The sequence below is a fragment of the Lacerta agilis genome, chromosome 16 (genome assembly GCF_009819535.1).
Source record: "Lacerta agilis isolate rLacAgi1 chromosome 16, rLacAgi1.pri, whole genome shotgun sequence".
NCBI lineage: Eukaryota > Metazoa > Chordata > Lepidosauria > Squamata > Lacertidae > Lacerta > Lacerta agilis.
In genome coordinates, this window is record NC_046327.1 from 20168780 (window position 1) to 20188066 (window position 19287).

The 19287-nt window shown below is 44.9% G+C and overlaps 1 protein-coding gene across 1 annotated transcript; it reads right to left on the bottom strand.

The window, feature by feature from the left end:
• Positions 1-10800: 10800 nt before the first annotated feature.
• LOC117060478 (anionic trypsin-like) lies at positions 10801-17944 on the bottom strand. The gene is made up of 5 exons (XM_033172717.1): positions 17804-17944; positions 16485-16644; positions 15481-15734; positions 12803-12939; positions 10801-11020 (listed from the first exon to the last, which is right to left on the bottom strand). The coding sequence occupies exons 1-5, from the start codon at positions 17841-17843 to the stop codon at positions 10871-10873; spliced, it is 741 nt and encodes a 246-aa protein (XP_033028608.1). The 5' UTR covers positions 17844-17944; the 3' UTR covers positions 10801-10870.
• Between the last annotated feature and the right edge of the window lie 1343 nt (positions 17945-19287).

A 19287-nucleotide genomic window follows, 5' to 3' on the forward strand; every position in this document is an offset into this window, starting at 1 on the left:
AGGCTTCAGAGTACACAGTGACAAAGCCATCACCTAAAAATAATGGCGTTTTCTCACATAGATGCTGCCTCTCTCTCTCTCTCCTTTTTCTAACCTACCTGGCACAATAATTGCCAGCCCAAAAATGAACCAGGTGTAGGAAGGCCCATCCTAAGCTCCTCTGGTACAACTGTGCTTCCTGACCCTTGCAGAATGAAATTGCAGCCTCTATGGTTAACGTATGTCCAGGATTTTCATTGTTTGATTCAGATTAAGATGCCTCTTCCTTCCTGCTCCCATTTTTAGGTTAAATCTAGAGAATATCAGTAGCTCACTTGGTAGATCATGAGACGTCTTAATCTCAGGGTCATGGGTTCAACCCCTACCCTTGGGTAAAAAAAAATTCCTGCATTGCAGGGGGTTGGACTAAATGATCAACAGGGTCCCTTCCAACTCTACAATTCTGTAACTCTGCTTATTTTTTGCATTTGGGAGAGGGGCACGTTTTTTAGCTTCTTACTAATTGGGATACGATTGTAGTCTTGGGACACAGCTTTTTAGAATGTTGACCAAAACAAACATAACTCTTCTTTTGAGCAAAGGATTTTAACTGGGCTTTCACACAGAAAACCCCTCATGGAGATTGTGTTCCTTACTAGTTTCTATTAATAAACAGAATTTTCTTAGGGGATAAAAAAAAACTCACCTAGAACCGTCAGCCTGGTTCCTTGGCCAAAGTTCAGTGGGGTGTTTGACACAGTGTTAAACAGAGTTACAAGAATTCCCGCCCTCCCTTCCCAGGTGGGCGGTGTTTGCGGCACCGGGCGGGATCACCTGGGCAGGTTCCACTCCCCTTGGGTCAGGTCAGCCCTTGACCGGCCTCCGGCCAGGATGGGACAAAGGACAGAGGCCGGGGGGCGGGGTCAAGGGCCAGGTAAAAGCGGCAGAGCCGCCAGATTTCCCCCCCTTTTTCGCTTCTCTCCCGCAGGTTCACCCACCCACCCCTCCCTCTAATTAACTCAACTTTCTCTTTATAGTCGTTGCGGTAGGTTCCGGTCTTCAAGTCAATAATTCTTTGTTTGCAGGTTAACTTCTTGCCTTGCAGGTCAGCGGGCGCTGCTGTGGTCGTAGATGGTTGCCGTATTCGGGACCGGGAAGGAATTTTCCCTGCATTGGCAGGTTTTGCCTCCCCCGCAGCATTTCGTCACAACTTTGGCGGAGTTAGGCCTTGGCAAGGCTGCCTTTAGTCTATCATCTGGGGGAAGGGAGCGGCCATGCTCCTCTTCCCAAGCGGCGGCGCGTGCGGGGCCCGTTAGAGGGCAAAATTCGGGAGTCCCTGACCTCTTGGAGGCGGCGCACAGGTCAAACTCCCGAACCGGGGCCAGTGGCTGGGCATGCTGTGTAAGTGTGTGCTTTACAGTCCCCACCCACTGTGCCTCTTCATCCTGCACATCCTCAGCTCTCGGGCTGAGAGGGTTGCCTGCCAAGGCCTATGCCAAGTTCTCCCACTTCTGAAATTAATAAAGTTGTGGCCAATTCGAACCCATACCTTGGTCTCGTCTCATGTTTTTGGTGGAAGGGGTGGGCACCGTGGACAGGGATTTGCACGTGTGACCGCAATAAATTTCCCAGAGAAGTTATCTCCGGTTAAGACAGGGTGATTTAGGAGCTCACAAGTGACTTATCTCATACGGCAAAGATAAAACAAAACCATGTCAACAGTGTTTTCAGAAAATGATGGGACTTCTTATCTTTAGGTGAGGAAACCTCCAGAATATTTCTCTCTACCCTGCCCTGTCTCCAGACCCATTTCATCTCATAGAATTTCATCTTGACCTCCCTCTGTTTCTCCAAGATAACTATGGAAGAAGTGGGAAAGATATCTAGCAAGCCTACACATGGATCAACCAAGTCCCAGAGGGGCATCTGCATGTTAGGTTTTACTGTAGCAAAACCAGTCTCGTGGTGGCACTTTAAAGACTAATAGATTTATAGTGTGTCATGTGCCCTCATGGATCAGAGCCTGCCTCTGGCAGATGCACAAAAAGTTATCTTCAGTTGGAAGATTTAGGATGTGTGGCCAAGAAGCAAAGGTCAGCTGTAGGGAAAGGTGCAAGGCAGGACTGCTGCTGTCTTTTCTGTGGCATGTCCCTATAGCTCCACTCTGCAAACTTTTTTTTCTTGGTTCCCCTATATACCTGCATTTAATTGCACTGCAGTCTGAACCAAGAAAGTCACAGGACTCTTCGTTGCTTGTAAATACCTGTTTGTTCTATTTATATTTTAAGTCAAGACAGTCTACAACACCTATTTCATGTAAGCAATTGTTTTCATTAGCTACTGGAGTTTGTTTGTTATAATTGTGATGATTATGGTGTACAGCTGATGAAAACCCCAAAGTTGAAATTGTAAATTTGGGGTTCTCATCAGGTGTACACCATAATCATCACAATTATAACAAACAAAGGCTTGACATATATTGCTTTGCATGTCATGAGTTTATCTCATATATTAGTTTCACCTTGTAAATTGAATTACTGAAAGAAATGAACCTTTCCATGATATCCTAATTTTTCAAGTTTCACCTGTACACACACACACACATTTAGTTTGGTCTCGTGGAAGTTCAGCTGCCATGCTTTCCTCCAAATAATTGTAGTTTAGTGAGGGTGCTGAGCAATATTCCCTATCCCTGGCAGAAACTACAGTTCCCAGGAATGAGGGAATGATTATTGAATATTTCAAGTTATGGTTGAAGAAGTACTTACCTAAAACAGTGAGTCAAGTCCCTTTTCCAAAATACAGGATATTGTTGGAACACTGTGTTACCAGGCTTGGTAATATTGCCCATACCTTGCCTCATAAAGTGTTTTGAGAGCAGGGTCTCCAGAATGATATTCCCTCAGGGACAGATTCCTAGAACGAGAAAGAGGGTCACTGTGAGAGGAGACATGATTTAGTAAGAGTGAATTCAAACAACTTCTCATCACAACAACTGGACCACTTAAAAACCTACCTTAAAAACTTGCGGGGGCAATAATTGTGTAGAGAGGTGATTATCGAAATCCACTCTGAACCAGCAACTTAATGGAAGTAGTGAGGATTTTATCCTTTTTTGAGCAGGTTATAAACTTAGTCAGCCCCATCTTTCATGAAAAATCCAATAAACAGAAGGTCTCTGTGGGTTCTTCTACCCCAGTGTTCTTCAATTGATGGAGCATTATTCAGAACTGGAATTCATGCCTGCAACCTCAGCTGGGTCACTCCAGTGGTACCAAATGCCATCTTCTTTTTGTAATTGTTTTTAAGGCGAAAGAGCCATAGAGAGTAAGAATGATGCATGGAGAGAAGGGAAAAGGACTGAGAGAAAGAGCAGGACACCTAACATCTTTTGGGCCACTTTGGAAGTCTTGTGGGTTAGGAACGTGGGACAAAAATTCTAGAAAAAATAATAAGAAAACGAACGAACGAATAAAATACGTGGCCAAATATTAAAAGTGGTTCTTCGATTGGAAATAATGGTGGCTCCCAAGTCTGAAAAGGCTGTAAAGTTCTGCATTGTTATATCTGCTGTGAAAACCTGGCTAGAGCCCATTTGTTAAGCAAGGGAGGGTTTTTGTAAAGGCCCCTTGGAGAAATGAATCATTGTGAGCCCCCTGTCCCCACAATGATTTACTCTCATACAGTAATGGCTCCTCCCTGAGTTCCACCACAGACACCAACAGCCAAATGAAGGTTTCAGCCAAGTCAGGGAACAGTGGTAGAGCTGGTGGGAACCGTCAAAGACATGTAACCAGACGCAGAATTTCCTTAGGGGGCTCCTCTACTCAGGAAGCCACAGTGACCTGTGTTTCCTCTCCTCCTCCTTATTGCTATGCCAGCTGCCATATATAGTTTATATAGTCTTCAGGGGCCTGTGATGAGTGATGAACTAGAGGTAGAGATACCTGCCTGCCTTCCTGTTCAGAAAAAAATGAGCTTTTAATTCTAAAGAAAAGATGTACAGAATAAAAATAAAACATTTACCAGAGAAAAACTAAAGGATACACTTATGATGTGTAGTTCCATGGGTCAGAATGCAACTGAGGACTCTCCAGCTCAAATTTTACCTCATGGGCAAAATGGAAATAATAATCCTAGCCTACCCAACAGACAGGTACCCAATCCTTCCAATAAGGACTCCTGAGGGAGCTCTTTAAACAGCCAAACACCCAAATTGTTATTAAATGCTCAGCGATGTACGGTATACCTGGGTGGAAAATATTTCTTCTATGTGAGATGATTAAAAAAATGCAACAATTCTCTCTTAAGAAGCTACTTTTATTTAAGGTGGTATCTTATTTCCTATTAGCCAATCCAATCTGATTCTCCGGTTCATGGGGGAGGAGCTAGAATCTTGCACAAGCTCCCTCCTGATTTGTTCTGCTCACATGACTATACCACTTGTGTGAATATATATAACAGCACACGACTGAACATCATACAGAGCTACAGGGTTGGGTGGGCATTCCTGCTGTCAGTGAGTGGAAGTTTGTGGAAGGTGTTGTAACGTGGGGGTCGTGATTCAGCAAGTGATTTCAGCTCTGACAGAGCAGGCAGGAGACAGATTTTTCATGTAACACTCTTTATTCAGACAGACAAGACTGGGGAACTGAGGAAAGGGAGATACATTTATAGGGACAGTAGAGGATACATTTTGGAGGGATTACATTCCTTTTTTTAAAATCATTTTCCTTTCCTTGAGCAAGTTTGAGTGGATGGGATTTTGCAGGTTTTCAATATGGCTTAATTTGAACCAAGCGGTGGGGGAAAGCCTGCTATGGAGGGTGTCGATTGGCTAGTATTTGTGATGCCATCAAGCTGCGTTTGCCCAGTCTACAGAAACATTTTATAATTGTTCTGAAAATGATTTCATTTTTATTAAGATGAGAGAGAAACACACGTCTCAGAAAAATATTAAAGGATGATAGGAAAGGACTGATTTGCGAACCAGGGCTCACCCTTTTCTTTTAGTTGGCATTTTAAAAAGTTTACAATGTTTCATTGATAAAGTTTCCAGATAATAACTTTACAATAAACTGAAAACAACACGTGGTTGCACATTGTCATTGTTATTGAAATAAGTCAAGAACAACACTCATTTCTCCATGAATTTACTGGGTAGACTTATTGCATTCTCTCATAGTAGGCTAATCTGATCATTATCACCATAGACCAAATCTTTTCAATCCATGGTAGTAAGAGGTGAGCTTCCCTCCATCCCTGTTTTTTTTGCAATTACTGTTTTTTGCTGCAGTGATCAAATTAGTTACCACGTTTACATTATTATTCCTTATTATAACATCTTTTAAGTAGCCAAGGGGGGAGGAAAGCCCTCACAAAATTTGGAAATGAATGCAAATGCCTAACATTTATGAAACGCAGTTGATGTAGAATCCAGATTCTATATCTTTATAGATATAGATATACACCTTCTTTAAGGCAGTGCGGGCAGTTCCCCTGGACAGGGCTCCGAGCCAAGGAGGTGCAAAATTGAGAAGATCCATAATTGAGAATATCCGTTTTGGAGCACCAAATTTTGACCTCGCACGGAGCACCATATTATGAAAGGTCACCAAAGTCTGCCCGTGGAGGCAACTGGCCTGGGTAGAGGGTGTGTGGCTGAGCCGAGTGTTCCTGAGGGCCAAACAGAGAGGCTTGAAGGGCTACACTCAGCCCTGAGTTCCTCATCCCCACCCTATAGGACTGTTTTTGTGGGGAGCAGCTGAAGGTTTGCAGCATTGTGCTGCTCCAGAGGAACAGAAGTACCTGGCAGAATCCTCAGGTCTCAGCTCGCTTATTTTCAGGGAGCAGTGCTTTTTATCCTCGCTTCCCATCCTGAACCGCCCGCCTTTAAACCTGTCTTCTAAAGAGGGTTCCGGAGACCCTCTCACCAGGATGCCAATGAGTTCCGGCTCCCCTCCTGCTGCCGGCTGCCGATACCAGTACATCCAGCTGTGGTCTATGTCGATCTGGTGGCAATTCATTTCGGCCGTGTCTCCAAGCTGCTTTGCTTCCCACCGGGGAGTCTGGGAGAGAAAGAATCGCTGTTCTCCGTCGCAAAGAACTGTCAGGGGGCAAGGAAAGGATGCAATCAGAAAGGCTGTAGGTTGTATCTGGTGTCCTGGTGATCAGGAACACAAGCTACTCAACAGCCAAGAAAATATAACTTATCCGTAAAAATTTTTTGCCATCCATGACTTGATTTCTCTCTTTCAACCTCTGTTTGCTAAGACAGGAGAAATGAGAGACAAAGATGGTTTGAAAGAGGGGTCACTGCCTGGGGTCTTCCCACTCACCCCACTCTTCTAATCAGGCTTTTTGTGGATTTTAGTAGTTTAAAAACCTGCCAAACTTATTTCATCAGAAGTGACAGTGGGGCAGAAAGAAATTATCTGTCTACCATGGGGCAGATGCCTCTCCCACCACTTTCACATTTTAAAAGCAGTCTTTCAGCAGCCTAATTCTTTCTTTCTCTTTCTTTCTTTCTTTCTTTCTTTCTTTCTTTCTTTCTTTCTTTCTTTCTTTCTCCCCCACCCGCCTCTCCCTCTTACAAAGAGCCACAAAGAGCCACGAAAGGATCAGGAGCAGGTGAGACATCATTTGGTCTGTACACAGAACAGAGCCCGAATGATGAAAGAGGTGAACTCCTGGCACAGACTGTGCAGGAAATTGTGTCAGTTGATTTGCACTTCCTATTCTAACCCTTTTCAAAGTGGCCGACGATAGCTCGAGATACGTCAAGTCCTTCTTAGTTTATTAATAATCTCTTTGGATTCTGCTGCTTGAGAGTAGGCCTTGTGCTGTGCGGGCATAGGCAGGCTTTCATGGCTGGCACTGGAAATCTCACACACACCCAACCCAAACACACACAAAACACAAAACACAACCCAAACACACACACACACACACATTCCAGGGGCCGTTTCAAGTCAATGGAACGCCACAGCCCAACCGTTGACCTAACGTGTGGCCTGGCTTGCCCCCATGCTCTGTAAGCGTGTGGCCTCTGTAAGTGACACTCCCCAAATTTGAAGCATTCAGTGTGCAAACACCCCATGGGCATCTTGGTTGACTCCCAGCAATCATTCCTAAGAGCCCAAGTAGATGAATGAAATGTTAAAGGGGAAGTACCACAACAAAGCCTATGTCTTGTTATGGGGTTTTGTATGTAGAATCTGTGGGTTGGAGCCAGACTTATAGTGCAATCCTATCCCCCCCCCACAAGCAAATGATGGCTTGTGGTGTTAGGATGGCACAAAGATTCAGTCCCAACCTATAGTGTTATAAGAATTCTAAGGTCTCAAAAACAACATAAATGTTCATCAGTGCACAAGGTAAACACACCTACATAAGGATATAAACCACATGTCTGAAATAGTACAGGAGAGCAATCCAGAAGCCATCTTAATGGCCTCAAATATTTATTCTGCAGAAGGAAATACCTTGGAGAAACTTTTCCCAGTAGTACTTTTCAAATCCTGTCTTAAGGGGATACTTTGTGCGTGAATAGGGTATGTCTGTGACCTGGATTCTTATCATCTCAGAATGGCCACATTGGCTAAGTAATGCGATCAGTGGCAATTATCAAGTACAGTCGTACCTCGGAAGTCAAACAGAATCTTTTCCAGAAGTCCATTTGACTTCCAAAACGTTCGGAAACCAAAGCACGGCTTCTGATTGGCTGCAGGAAGCTCCTGCAGCCAATCGGAAGCCACAGAAGCCCCGTTGGACATTCGGCTTCCAAAAATAGTTCGCAAACTGGAACGGTCACTTCCGGGTTTGTGGCGTTCGGGAGCCAAAACGTTCGAGAACCAAGCTGTTTGAAAACCAAGGTACAAATGTATCTTGTCAGATAGGAGACAAGCAACACTCTCGAAATTTCTGTGGGAGACTGCCTCTTTCTGTGACATGTGTATGATGCTTTTCGGGTGGTCTTTGGCTAAGGGGTTGGGCAATTTCAATTCAGAGCATACACAGTGTGCTGCAACTTTCCTCCAATTATTTTGCATCCCTGCACCCACATGACTAATGCACAAATGCGTTCATGGGTAAAATACATGCTCTGCCTGTTTTCTTGGCATGTTTTAATGTTTGATGGAACAGGTAGCAAAATACGTGAACACTGTCATCTCTCTCCAGTGTCATATAATAGCCAGTATTAATAACTAACACTCAATTATACCAAGGCTGTGATTTTGTGCTTTTTTAAAAAAAATGGTTGATGGACTGCCATAAACGCCTGATTGACGGACTGAACATATTTGCAAACATTTTCTGACACATGATTAGAGCCCTGCTCCCATCTGCATCATTTCTACCAGTCTGGCTTACCGTATTTTAAGAGGGTTTATTTCGCTTGAAGAGTCAAAGGTTTCTGTGCATACTGCCATCTGCTGTCACGCCGAGCCATGCAATTCACATGAACATTGATTTGCTTTATTCATTTCATAACATTTATGTTGTTGTAATTGATTGGGGGGAGGGGTGGGAAGCCTCAAAGCGGTTTGCAAAAAATCATCACCATTATTTAACGCTCAGGAGGCATTTTAAAACATTGCTGTTCATAAGATCCTGACAACCTTGAAATCCCAGGTCAGATCAGGGCCACTCCAAGGTGGAAGATCAGGCCCTCGATCGCAGTCCCATGCGCAGCCCTGGTATTTTCGACATTTTAAGAAATGTTTCTGTTGTTTAAAAGGAAAGTCAAAACAAAAGTGGAGAGAGGAGCACAATAAATGTTTAAATGAACAAAAACGTGTTCTGGTTTAGAAATAAAAATGGCAGGTAGCCCACCTAAAGCATGGGCAAGGACTGACAAGAGAGATGGCCGAATCTGTGTTTGTTTCATGGGCCAACCTAGCAGATCTGTAAACTCCACTGTGAACCCAGAGGGAAGCCTAGTTTTATTTCAAAAAGTAAAATTCCTGACACCCATAAAGTGTCAGGCTTTTTTTTTTTTTTTTTTAGGAAGAACCCAAAATTGTTGAACTTTTTTTTTTTTTGACATACAACTGACATTTTGTCGACTCAGCAAAATTACACCCCACCCACCCTGATACCATTTTTACACCTGAAAACCAGGTCATGTCAGGAATTTTCCTGACGTATGGCAAGCCTACCTGGTTTACTTCTCTAAAGTGGGAGGAGGTTACACAGTCACTCCTGATTTGCAGGGACATTTTTGTACACCCTCTGTACGTATTTACCCAAGGAAGCTTTTGTGTTTTTCATGGGGGGGAAATCCCTAAAGCTTCCAGTAGAGGGAAGCCTCCAACTGTAATCGGTTTGAAGCAGGGGACAGAGTTATTGCAGGATATTCTTCACATAGATCTGATACCTTAACTAAATCCACATACAACAGGGAACGAAAGCCTATCTAGAGAACTAACAAACTGCCCGATTCTGCACATGGTACCCATCAAAGGCTGATGCAGAATTTCAGCCTTCCCAAGATGGAAGACAGACAAGCAGGCTTCAGACTGAAGGATCTTAGTCTAAGGTTCCTCCACTGCATACCCTCCAACATTTCTCTGATGAAAACAGGGAGATCTTTTTTTAAAAAAATTATTGTTGTTGTTGTTGTTGTTGTTGTTACTATATTTTACTAGGGCTTGCCGATCAGAAGGTCGGCGGTTCGAATCCCCACGATGGGGTGAGCTCCATAGCTCGGTACCGATCTTGCCAACCTAGCAGTTTGAAAGCACATCAAAGTGCAAGTAGATAAATACGTACTGCTCTGACGGGAAGGTAAATGGCGTTTCTGTGCGCTGCTCTGGTTCGCCAGAAGCGGCTTAGTCATGCTGGCCACATGACCCGGAAGCTGTACACCGGCTCCCTTGGCGAGGGTAAAGCAAGATGAGCGCCGCAACCCCAGAGTCGGCACACGACTGGACCTAATGGTCAGGGGGTTTGCCCCAGCCACTCTGGGTGGCTTCCAACATATATAATACCATAATGTTTAATGAATGTCAAAAAACTTCCCTATACAGTGTTGCTCTCAGATGGCTTGGAGATGGCATAGCTCCATAGCCACCAACATTTCTCCAATGAAAATAGGGATGTTCTAAGTAAAAAACAGGACATTCTGGGATCAAATCAGAAACCAGAACGTCTTCTGTAAATCTGGGACTGTCTCTGGAAAATAGGGACACTTGGAGGGTCTGCCACTGCCGAGGAAAAAAGGAAGCACTGCACAATTTATAAATTTGATCTCTGCATTGCAGCATGGTAATGTTATTGTGCATAAGTCGCCTGAAATTCATATTATTTTCCTGTTGTGTATTTGTTTGTTTATTTTGTTAGTTGTTTTATCTTGCGCAGGGCAACTCAAAGCAACTTCCAACCAACCAACCAAAAAACAATAACACATGTACATACATTAAAACAAAAGGGGAAAAGAAACACATTAAAAAAAACACCCCAACTACTTCTAAAAGGCTAGGATTCCCCTGAAAATCTGAGTTTGCGCAGAGTGTGAACCTGATGCTATTTCTAATATGTTAACATTTTTAATGTGTGTGGGTTTTTTCCTTTTATTTTTTTTAAAGGGTTATTTTGTAATTGAATGTTAGTCGTAAGCCATCTTGGTAGGAATCGTCACAAATAAATAAATGCACTTATAAATAGGTTAAAAAGAAGTGGAAATATGAAAGTGAAAAGTGCCACGATAAAAGTCTGCAGCACAGATATGCCCTTTGATTGGAGTGCGGTGAAAAGAAAACAACCACGAACCAGGGTAGTTTAGTAATCTGTATTCATTTATTTCCTTGGAATTCTTGTTTATTATTAAGACAAATTACATGAGAAGCAAAGGGTGTGGTATGTTGAAACTAGAGGAGGAATTGCTGTCTTAGTTAGCAGCAATGGTTTCCTGGATCCAATCAATATAGTTGCAGACCTTGGTGTAGACTCCGGGGTAGCCAGAGAGAGCACAGCCTATTCCCCATGAAACGATGCCCTGGAGCTCGCCATTGCACACCACGGGGCCACCGGAATCCCCCTGCGAGACAAAAGAGGTTGCAAGTAAAATATGGTGTGCATGCAGCCCAGGCAGTGGCGGCGGAAGCCTCTTCACCGCCCGGGGAAGCAGAGCAGAGCCCACCCCCTGGGAGCGGGGTGTCACGACATGTGCATCATGACATCACGATGCACATCGGCACTGCGCATGCCCGGAATTTCCAGGCATGCGTAGTGCAATCCGGCCTGCGCTGCTGCTCCCACAGCGAGCCGGCAAGCGAGCGGCGGCTTTTGGGGCTGCCCCGTCTGTGCTGCTTTACGGACAGGGCAGCACACGACCCGTTGCTCACTCGCCAGCTCGCTTGGTTGCCGCAGGAGCAGCAGGCCCGCCTCGGTGCATCCGGGCGGGTGCTGTGCTCCCTGCAGCGAGCCAGCGAGCGAGCGGTTGGCTTGGGGGCTGCCCCCGGTCGTGCGCTTACGGACGGGGCAGCCCACGAGCGGCGAGCGAGTGTGGCTCGTGGGGCTGCCTCCGCCGTCCGTAAAGAAGCACGGACGGGGTGCGTGGCGGTCGGGCAGGGAGTGGTGGGAGTGGACCGGGGAGTGTCGCCCCCCTCCCCTGGAACCCTGGGCTGACCGCCCCTACGCCTTGCCCTTCCTACGCACTGAGCCAGGCCATGTTGCTTTCCTTGTACAACAGCAAAAATATCAATTGAAGTCTTGTTTTCCCTTGAATTCTGGAAATCTTCTCCATGTCTCTACCCCAGTTTTGGGGCTTCTCCTGCCAGCCCACAAGAACAGAAGGGTAGCAGCAACCAGAGTTCTCCCGTTCTCACAGTTAAAATGGTCACAACCAAGCAAGTGCCCAGATAACTGGCATGTTGAACTAGTGCTCTATAGCACGCGGTGAGCCAAATAGTCAGTTTTGGTTTCTGATTTTTCCCACATTTCCACCTAAGGTTTGTGTTGTTTTTTTTTAAAGTCCTCAGGATAATTTATCAGCATTTTTTCGTGAATTTCTCTGAATATACACATTTTTTATATGCAATGCTGGCTAATATACAGATTTTTGCAAAGCAATTTCCCATAATGCACTGCATTTTTTAAACGTTCTTTTCACCAATATATGCATTATTAGGCACACCGCATATGTATTTTTTTGTATATGTGACTTGCTTAAAGAACTGCATTGCAAAATTCGGAGATGTGTGACTTTAGGGGAGAGCGGTGCTTTGCTTTGTGTATTGTTTTAGAAAGCGTTAATTATGTAGGTTTGCCTTCAAAAATGGGAACTGGACTGAATTTCTACCCCCTCCTTATGCTGCAGCATAGTTGCTTTACAGTGTGAATTCAGCCTCTGAGGAAGCAAGCAGTGATTCTTGCTTTGAGATGCTGATTTCGCCTTCAGGCACAGTGTGCAACCTGATCCTTAGCAAATATCCCCACCTCCACTACAGAAAATGGTAAATGGGGTGGAAGCAGCATTCACACAAAGTGTATTATGCAAACTTGGGTGTAGCCGGGGGGGGGGGTCAGTTGCCTCCCTCATCAAGTAAAACAGTAGAAATACTTAACTAACTGACCAATCACATCGGTTCTGCCCTCCGCTAACAAAAGGCCTGTCCCCCCCCCAACAAAAATCCTGGCTACACCCATGCACGCAAAGTTCAAGCTTTGTTTCCACTCAGGACCGACATCTTACAGTATACCTGTAACTATTTGTGGCTACTGCCAAAGAAAGCCGAGCGGTAATTTTTTTGTGGTTAATTATTTTCAAGGGCTCAGAGCTCCTCATTTAATAATGCAACTAAAGGTGAATCGCTCTCACCTGGCAGGAATCTTTGCCGCCCTCCAAGTACCCGATACAGATCATGTTGTCAGTGATTTGCCCTGGATAAGCATCTCGGCACTCGGCATCAGCGAGGATGGGAGCATTGAGGCACTGGAGAAGGTCAGGGTAGTTGACTGGAAGGAAAAGGAAAAGTGGTTTAACCAAGACAACAATCAGGAATGTTGGGGAGAGACATGCTGTCTATCTTTGTGGCCTCTAGCCTTGTGTAAAAAGGCATGAGGGCTTCACTGATCAGCTCACAAGATACAAAAATTGCTGAGGTGCTTATATTTCATTTCATTTATTGAATTTATATGCTGCTCTATATCCGGAGATCTCAGGGCGGTTCACAAAAAAGATCACAATATACAAATTAAAAATAGAAACAATATCCCAGTAACAACCCCCCCCCAAAGGAGCCATGTTTTAAAGGGTATAGGATGTCAATCAGGTCAACCAAAGGCCTGGTTAAAAAGGAACATTTTTGCCTGGAAACTTTCCTGGGGAGAGCATTCCACAGATGGGGAGCCACTGCAGAGAAGGCCCGTTCTTGTGTTGCCACCCTCCAGACCTCTCAAGGAGGAGGCACACGAAGGAAGGCCTCAGAAGATGATCTCAGGGTCCAGTACATTCATATGGGAAGAGGCAGTCCTTGGGGTACTGCGGGTCCTGAGCCATTTAAGGCTTTATATAGTTCAAAACCAGCACATTGAATTGGGTCTGGAAACTAATCCACAGCAGTGCAGTCGGACCAGGATCAGTGTACAGTGGTACCTCAGGTTACAGACGCTTCAGGTTACAGACTCCGCTAACCCAGAAATAATGCTTTCAGGTTAAGAACTTTGCTTCCGGATAAGAACAGAAATCGTTGCTCTGGCGGCCCCAGCGGCAGCGGGAGGCCCCATTAGCTAAAGTGGTGCTTCAGGTTAAGAACAGTTTCAGGTTAAGAACGGACCTCTGGAACGAATTAAGTTCTTCACCTGAGGTACCACTGTAATATGCTCAAACCATCTTGCTCCAGTCAGCAACCTGGCCGCTGAATTCTGCACCAGCTGAAGTTTCCGAACCGTCTTCGGAGGCAGCCCTACGTATAACGCATTGCAGTAATGTAACCTTCCATGATCGATAGGAAGCAGAAATACAATGCGCATGTGGTTTAACTCGCACTTAGTGTGAAAGCCCCCCTACACAGCATTTATTGGCCTGATGTGTCGAGGCCCATCAAGGCTTAAGCCCCACATAATGTATGCATGAATGCATTGAGCTAGATCTTGGTCCTAGGATATACGAAGCTGAAATAAAGTGACTTGGAGCAAATGTGTTTCTATCACCACAGGGCACAGGTGCCGAGTTGTGCCCAACATTTGGGGGGGGAAGCGTTGTGTGCGTGGCAACTGTTGCATAGGAAAAGGCTGACTAAGCCTCCTCCCAATGGGGGGAGGGAGCTGAGCCTCATCCATGGGGGCTGTAGAGGCCTCAGCGCCATGGAGGTAGCACGCCTGCCACAGGGTAATTAGAGAGATTCTATTAACATGGCAGCCCCTTTATGGATCACTGTCTTGTTATGGTGAAGGGGCTTGAATGACTCCAAGAAGCTATGAGCTATGCCCTGCAGGGCCACCCAAGACGGACAAGTCATAGCCGAGAGTTTAGACTAAATGTGATCCACCTGGAGAAGGAACTGGCAATCCACTCCAGTATTTTGCCAAGAAAACTCCATGGACATAAAGAAGGAGAAGCTTTGAGAAGAAAGAGAGAGCTTCCAAGGCATGCTCTGGTTCATGGGGTTATGGAGAGTCGAACACGACTCAGACGACACAACAACAATTAACATGGCAGACTGAGGAAAGGCTCTCTAGATTAGTAGGCTGACTTGAGCCCCATCTCTTTTTCTAGAAAGCAAGCCTTTTTTCCACAGTTAAAATGTGACAAGTATCAGGCCCATTCAGGTGTTACCAGTATTTCTGAATCAAGCTACTAATCACAGCTAAAGGCCTTCTAAGTATATTTGAATGAATACACTTAGAAGTGTCTGAATGATCAAGTGCCTTGCTTGATCAGGATTCCTGATTTCATTGCTTCTGGGCTTACAAAGTCAAATATGCTTAGAAACCACCTTCAGACATTCCCATTCCATATGGGAAGGTTGAAGGTGGAGCACACAAGGGTCAGCACATGGGGGGGGGGAATGCTGGGGCGGAAGTAGACCTGGTGTGTGCACATCTGCTATGTCTGAGGTGAACTGCACAGTACCGCCTAGTGCTCCCAAGCCCACCAGAGTGCCAGCAAATGGACGTTCTCCTTTCATATGCTTGCAGGACTTAGGTTGGAGTCAAAGTACATTATAAACTGGCCCGTGCATTGAGAGTCGGGGTACCCTTCTAGGGGTTCCATCTATGGGTGTGGCCCCCTTTGCGGTGACATGCTGCAGGGTCTTTTCTGTGATGGCACCTTGGTTGGGAAACACTCTTCCATTGGAGCCGCAATTGTCCCTCTGTCTCTTTTCTATCTGCCCCATCAGAGCTTTGGGGATCGATGAGAAAGTGGGCTGTTTTGTTAGCTGTGGAATTAGGTACCGCTGAGATGGGAACCTTGGTAGAAAGGTAGTTTAAATAATAAACAAACAAACGAATAAATAAATGCCGATGGGTTGACTAAACCATGTTCATACTCACCTCCACTGCTAAGAGTGTTCCCCCACCCTGAGATCAAGCATTCAGTTCCAGCAGCTGCGCATCCACTAGGCAAGGTGATGGGGGTGATGCGTGAGGAAATCTCGGCATTGGAGCTCAACTTGATGAGCATGATGTCGTTATCCAGGAGCCAAGAGTTGTACTTTGGATGGCGAATGACTTTTTCGGAATTGATGAACTGCTCGCCTCCTTCCACCTGCATAATGTCATGTTCTCCAAGCCTCACTTCTATGCGGCTGCAAAATCAAGGGTTGACAGGGTGCTGAGCGCACTGTGCCGTTTCTGACCTGTCAGGGGCTGGACTGAGGAGGAATGGTGGGGGCTGCCCCCCTTCTCCTGAACCTTCTGTAGAACAGGAGGACAGTATAGATCAGGGGTCAGCAACCTTTTTCAGCCATGGGCCGGTCCACCATTCCTCAGACTATGTGGTGGGCCGGACTATATTTTTTTTGGGGGGGGGGATGAACGAATTCCTATGCCCCACAAATAACCCAGAGCTGCATTTTAAATAAAAGGACACATTCTACTCATGTAAAAACACGCTGATTCCTGGACGGTCCGCGAGCCAGATTAAGAAGGCGATTGGGCCACACCCGGGCCTTAGGTTGCCCCGGGCCTTAGGCCACAGCGCCACCCACATCTTCTTGGATGGGTCTAGTACTGTATAAATATTATAAATCGTGCCTTTTGCCTTTCCTGGATCAATAGAGGACTTTCTTCATTCTACACTTCAGGATCTAGTTCAGCCCATTGTCCTGGAAGACACACCTGGAATGTGCTTTCAAAATCTATATTCAGATGCAGCAATAGGCTGTGGTGTTGCTTGGTTACATAAAAACGAGAGGGGTCTGCTCTGAACAATCTGGAGCCCTCGAAACCCACACTGGTTCTTACTATTCCTGAGCTCCAGCGCTGCTGAAATTTTGAGATCTTGTAGGTTTGCAGTACAAACATGGCAATGGAGAAAGGAAGTGTCAGTCACTCACGATTTGTAGCAATGAGCAGCTGAGATGACCCATTGTTCATTGATGAGGGAACCCCCGCAGAAGTGGTACCCAGAATTCAGTGATACTTGGTAGGGGACGGAGTTCCTCTCGCAAGTGTATCCTCCCACAATCTTGTCATCATCATCAAAGGGGCGAGCAACTGACAAAAACAGGGAAAATCAGAATGAGCACAGAACTGCAAAGTAACTTGGATTCTTCAGAAAGCAAAACAAAACCCAAATTAGGCACAGTTTCTTATTGATAACATGACCTGGCCTTGAAGTTATGGTTAAGAAGGGAGAGGCAGTTGCTCGATCCCTTGAGTTTCATGTGGTCACATCTCAGGAATATCCATATCTCTGATTCTTAGGGATGTGCAAATCAGCTTTACATATGTTCACCCATAGGACTTATCTATCCTGTTTCCATACAAATCTGTATTTAAAAGACACTGCATGAGATGCACAATAAACATACATATATATAAAAATGTTTAAAAAATCTCTTCTCAGTTTCTGTATTTTCTGTATACGGTACCTTGGCCCAGTATAACTGAAGGAGCGTCTCCACCTCCATCGTTTTGCCCGGACACTGAGGTCCAGCTCTGAGGGCCTTCTGGTGGTTCCCTCACTGCGAGAAGGGAGGGTACAGGGAACCAGCAGAGGGCTTTCTCAGTAGTGGCACCCACTGTGTGGAACGCCCTCCCATCAGATGTCAAGGAAATAAAAAACTATTTGACTTTTAGAAGATGTCTGAAGGCAGCTCTGTTTAGGGAAGTTTTAATGTTTGAAGTTTTATTCTGTTTTTAATGTTCTGTTGAAAGCCGCCCAGAGTGGCTGGGGAAACCCAGCCAGTGTTCGGGAGTAGAAAATTTTTATTATTATTATTATTATTATTATAGTAGTAGTAGTAGTAGTAGTAGTAGTAGTATTTTCTCTCAAAAGAGACGTCAAATGTTTCTATATGGTTTTTGAATTGAGAACTGGAAAGTGCAGAAAACTGATGAATCACTGTGTTGCAATCCCATATTAGATCAGGTAATTTTACATTAGAATTCTCAAATAATGAATTCCTCAAGCATCTACAGCAACAGTCTTACCTAGCACAGACTACAACTTCAGAACTCTATTATTTTATAACCTCCTCATTACTCTGTAATAAATTAATTTACGAATCACCTTTTACATCTGTCTCAAGGTGATTTGCAGACATACCATAAAAAGAGCTTTAAAAATTCCTTTCGAAACAGTACCCAAAACCCACTGGAAGGATGGGCTCATTTTGTATTCTTTTAAAACCTGGCCCTTTGAAAGACTCACCTGCTGCTCCCAGGAAGGCAATGACCAAGAGGAGTTTCATGATGTCTTCTCAGTGGATTCGTCAATTACAACAGGACTTTCTGAAGGCATCTCTCCACATTTATACCGTCCCTAGGACCTTATCTCCTCAGCCCAAGGTCCCGCCAGCTTTCCACTTCCCATGGTCTTGCATCATCCTGGTTAAAATAGAGCTTGCGAGTGCCCAAGGTGATAACATGACCCCAGGTGCCTTATATCTGAAGTGAAACATTTCTAGGAATTGAGATGTTGTGGTGTGCGTAGTTCTGCCAACGTGCACAGCTGAGTCCTGTCTTGGGCCCCCTTTCCGCCATCTTGGATGCTTATGAAACATCGCAAATCCTGTAATCCTGTTCTGTATGGGCTACAGCCAGCCCAGGGGAGTGCAGCATTCTAAAGCCTGTTGGAAGTGCAGGGCATGGAATTATATGGCAGATAAATGGCAGGCCCATGCTGAGCTTGGGCCAGACTGGACAGGAAATATACAGTCTCGAGGAAACCACCAAACCCTATTCATACATTGTTCAGACCTTCTTTAGCTTTACAGAGAATTTCAGAACCTAATAACCACACTATCCTGGCTAGGAAGTGTTGTGAATACTTTGTAGCTACAGATCACACACACACAGACCCTCCAAATTTCCCAATTTTTCAGGGACAGTCCCAGATTTAAAGAAGCCATTCTGGTTTCTTATTTGATCATGGAATGTCCTGCTTTTCCTTAGGATGTATGTTCAGTACGGAGTTATGCAAACCCCCAAGCCAAGGAGATAAGTAACTATACAACCTTTAGAAGACACCTGAAGGCAGCCCTGTAGAGGGAAGTTTTAAAATGTTTTAAAATGTTTCATGTTTTATTATGTTTTTATATATGTTGAAAGCAGCCCAGAGTGGCTGGGGCAACCCAGTCAGATAGGTAGGGTATTATTATTATTATTATTATTATTATGGAATCGGACATCCTTATTTTCATCGGAGAAATGTTGGAGGACATGAGCTTTTTGTGCGTGCACCATGCCCAGTAGTAGGACAGCAGGAATATGCATGCCCCAGAATGCCCCAACTGTCCTCAAATGTCTCCTGACCCTGAGAAGTCAGAAAGATTCCAGACATCAATTCTGCATTCTCTCATTAGCCTATCTATACAATTCTGTCAAACCCAGGTTTTTCCTTCCCAGAGTGGGGGGGGGACTTTCCTGCTGGTTGGTGCCCATAGTTCTGGCACAGAGAACCGTGGAGAATTGTTGCTAGTGTAACACGTGCAAGGGGAAGTGATACAGAAGGTTGCAGTTTTTCTTCTTCCCCAGCTCTTTTGCATTTCACAGTAGCCTGGAATAGAGAAATTTAACATGGTATCTCCATGCCACGAAAAGCTTCACCTATTAATGGCACTGAAGTCTCCTCTCCACCATGTTCATATCTTTTTTTCAGGGTTCATACCAGTTAATGCTACTTATCTCAGTTGG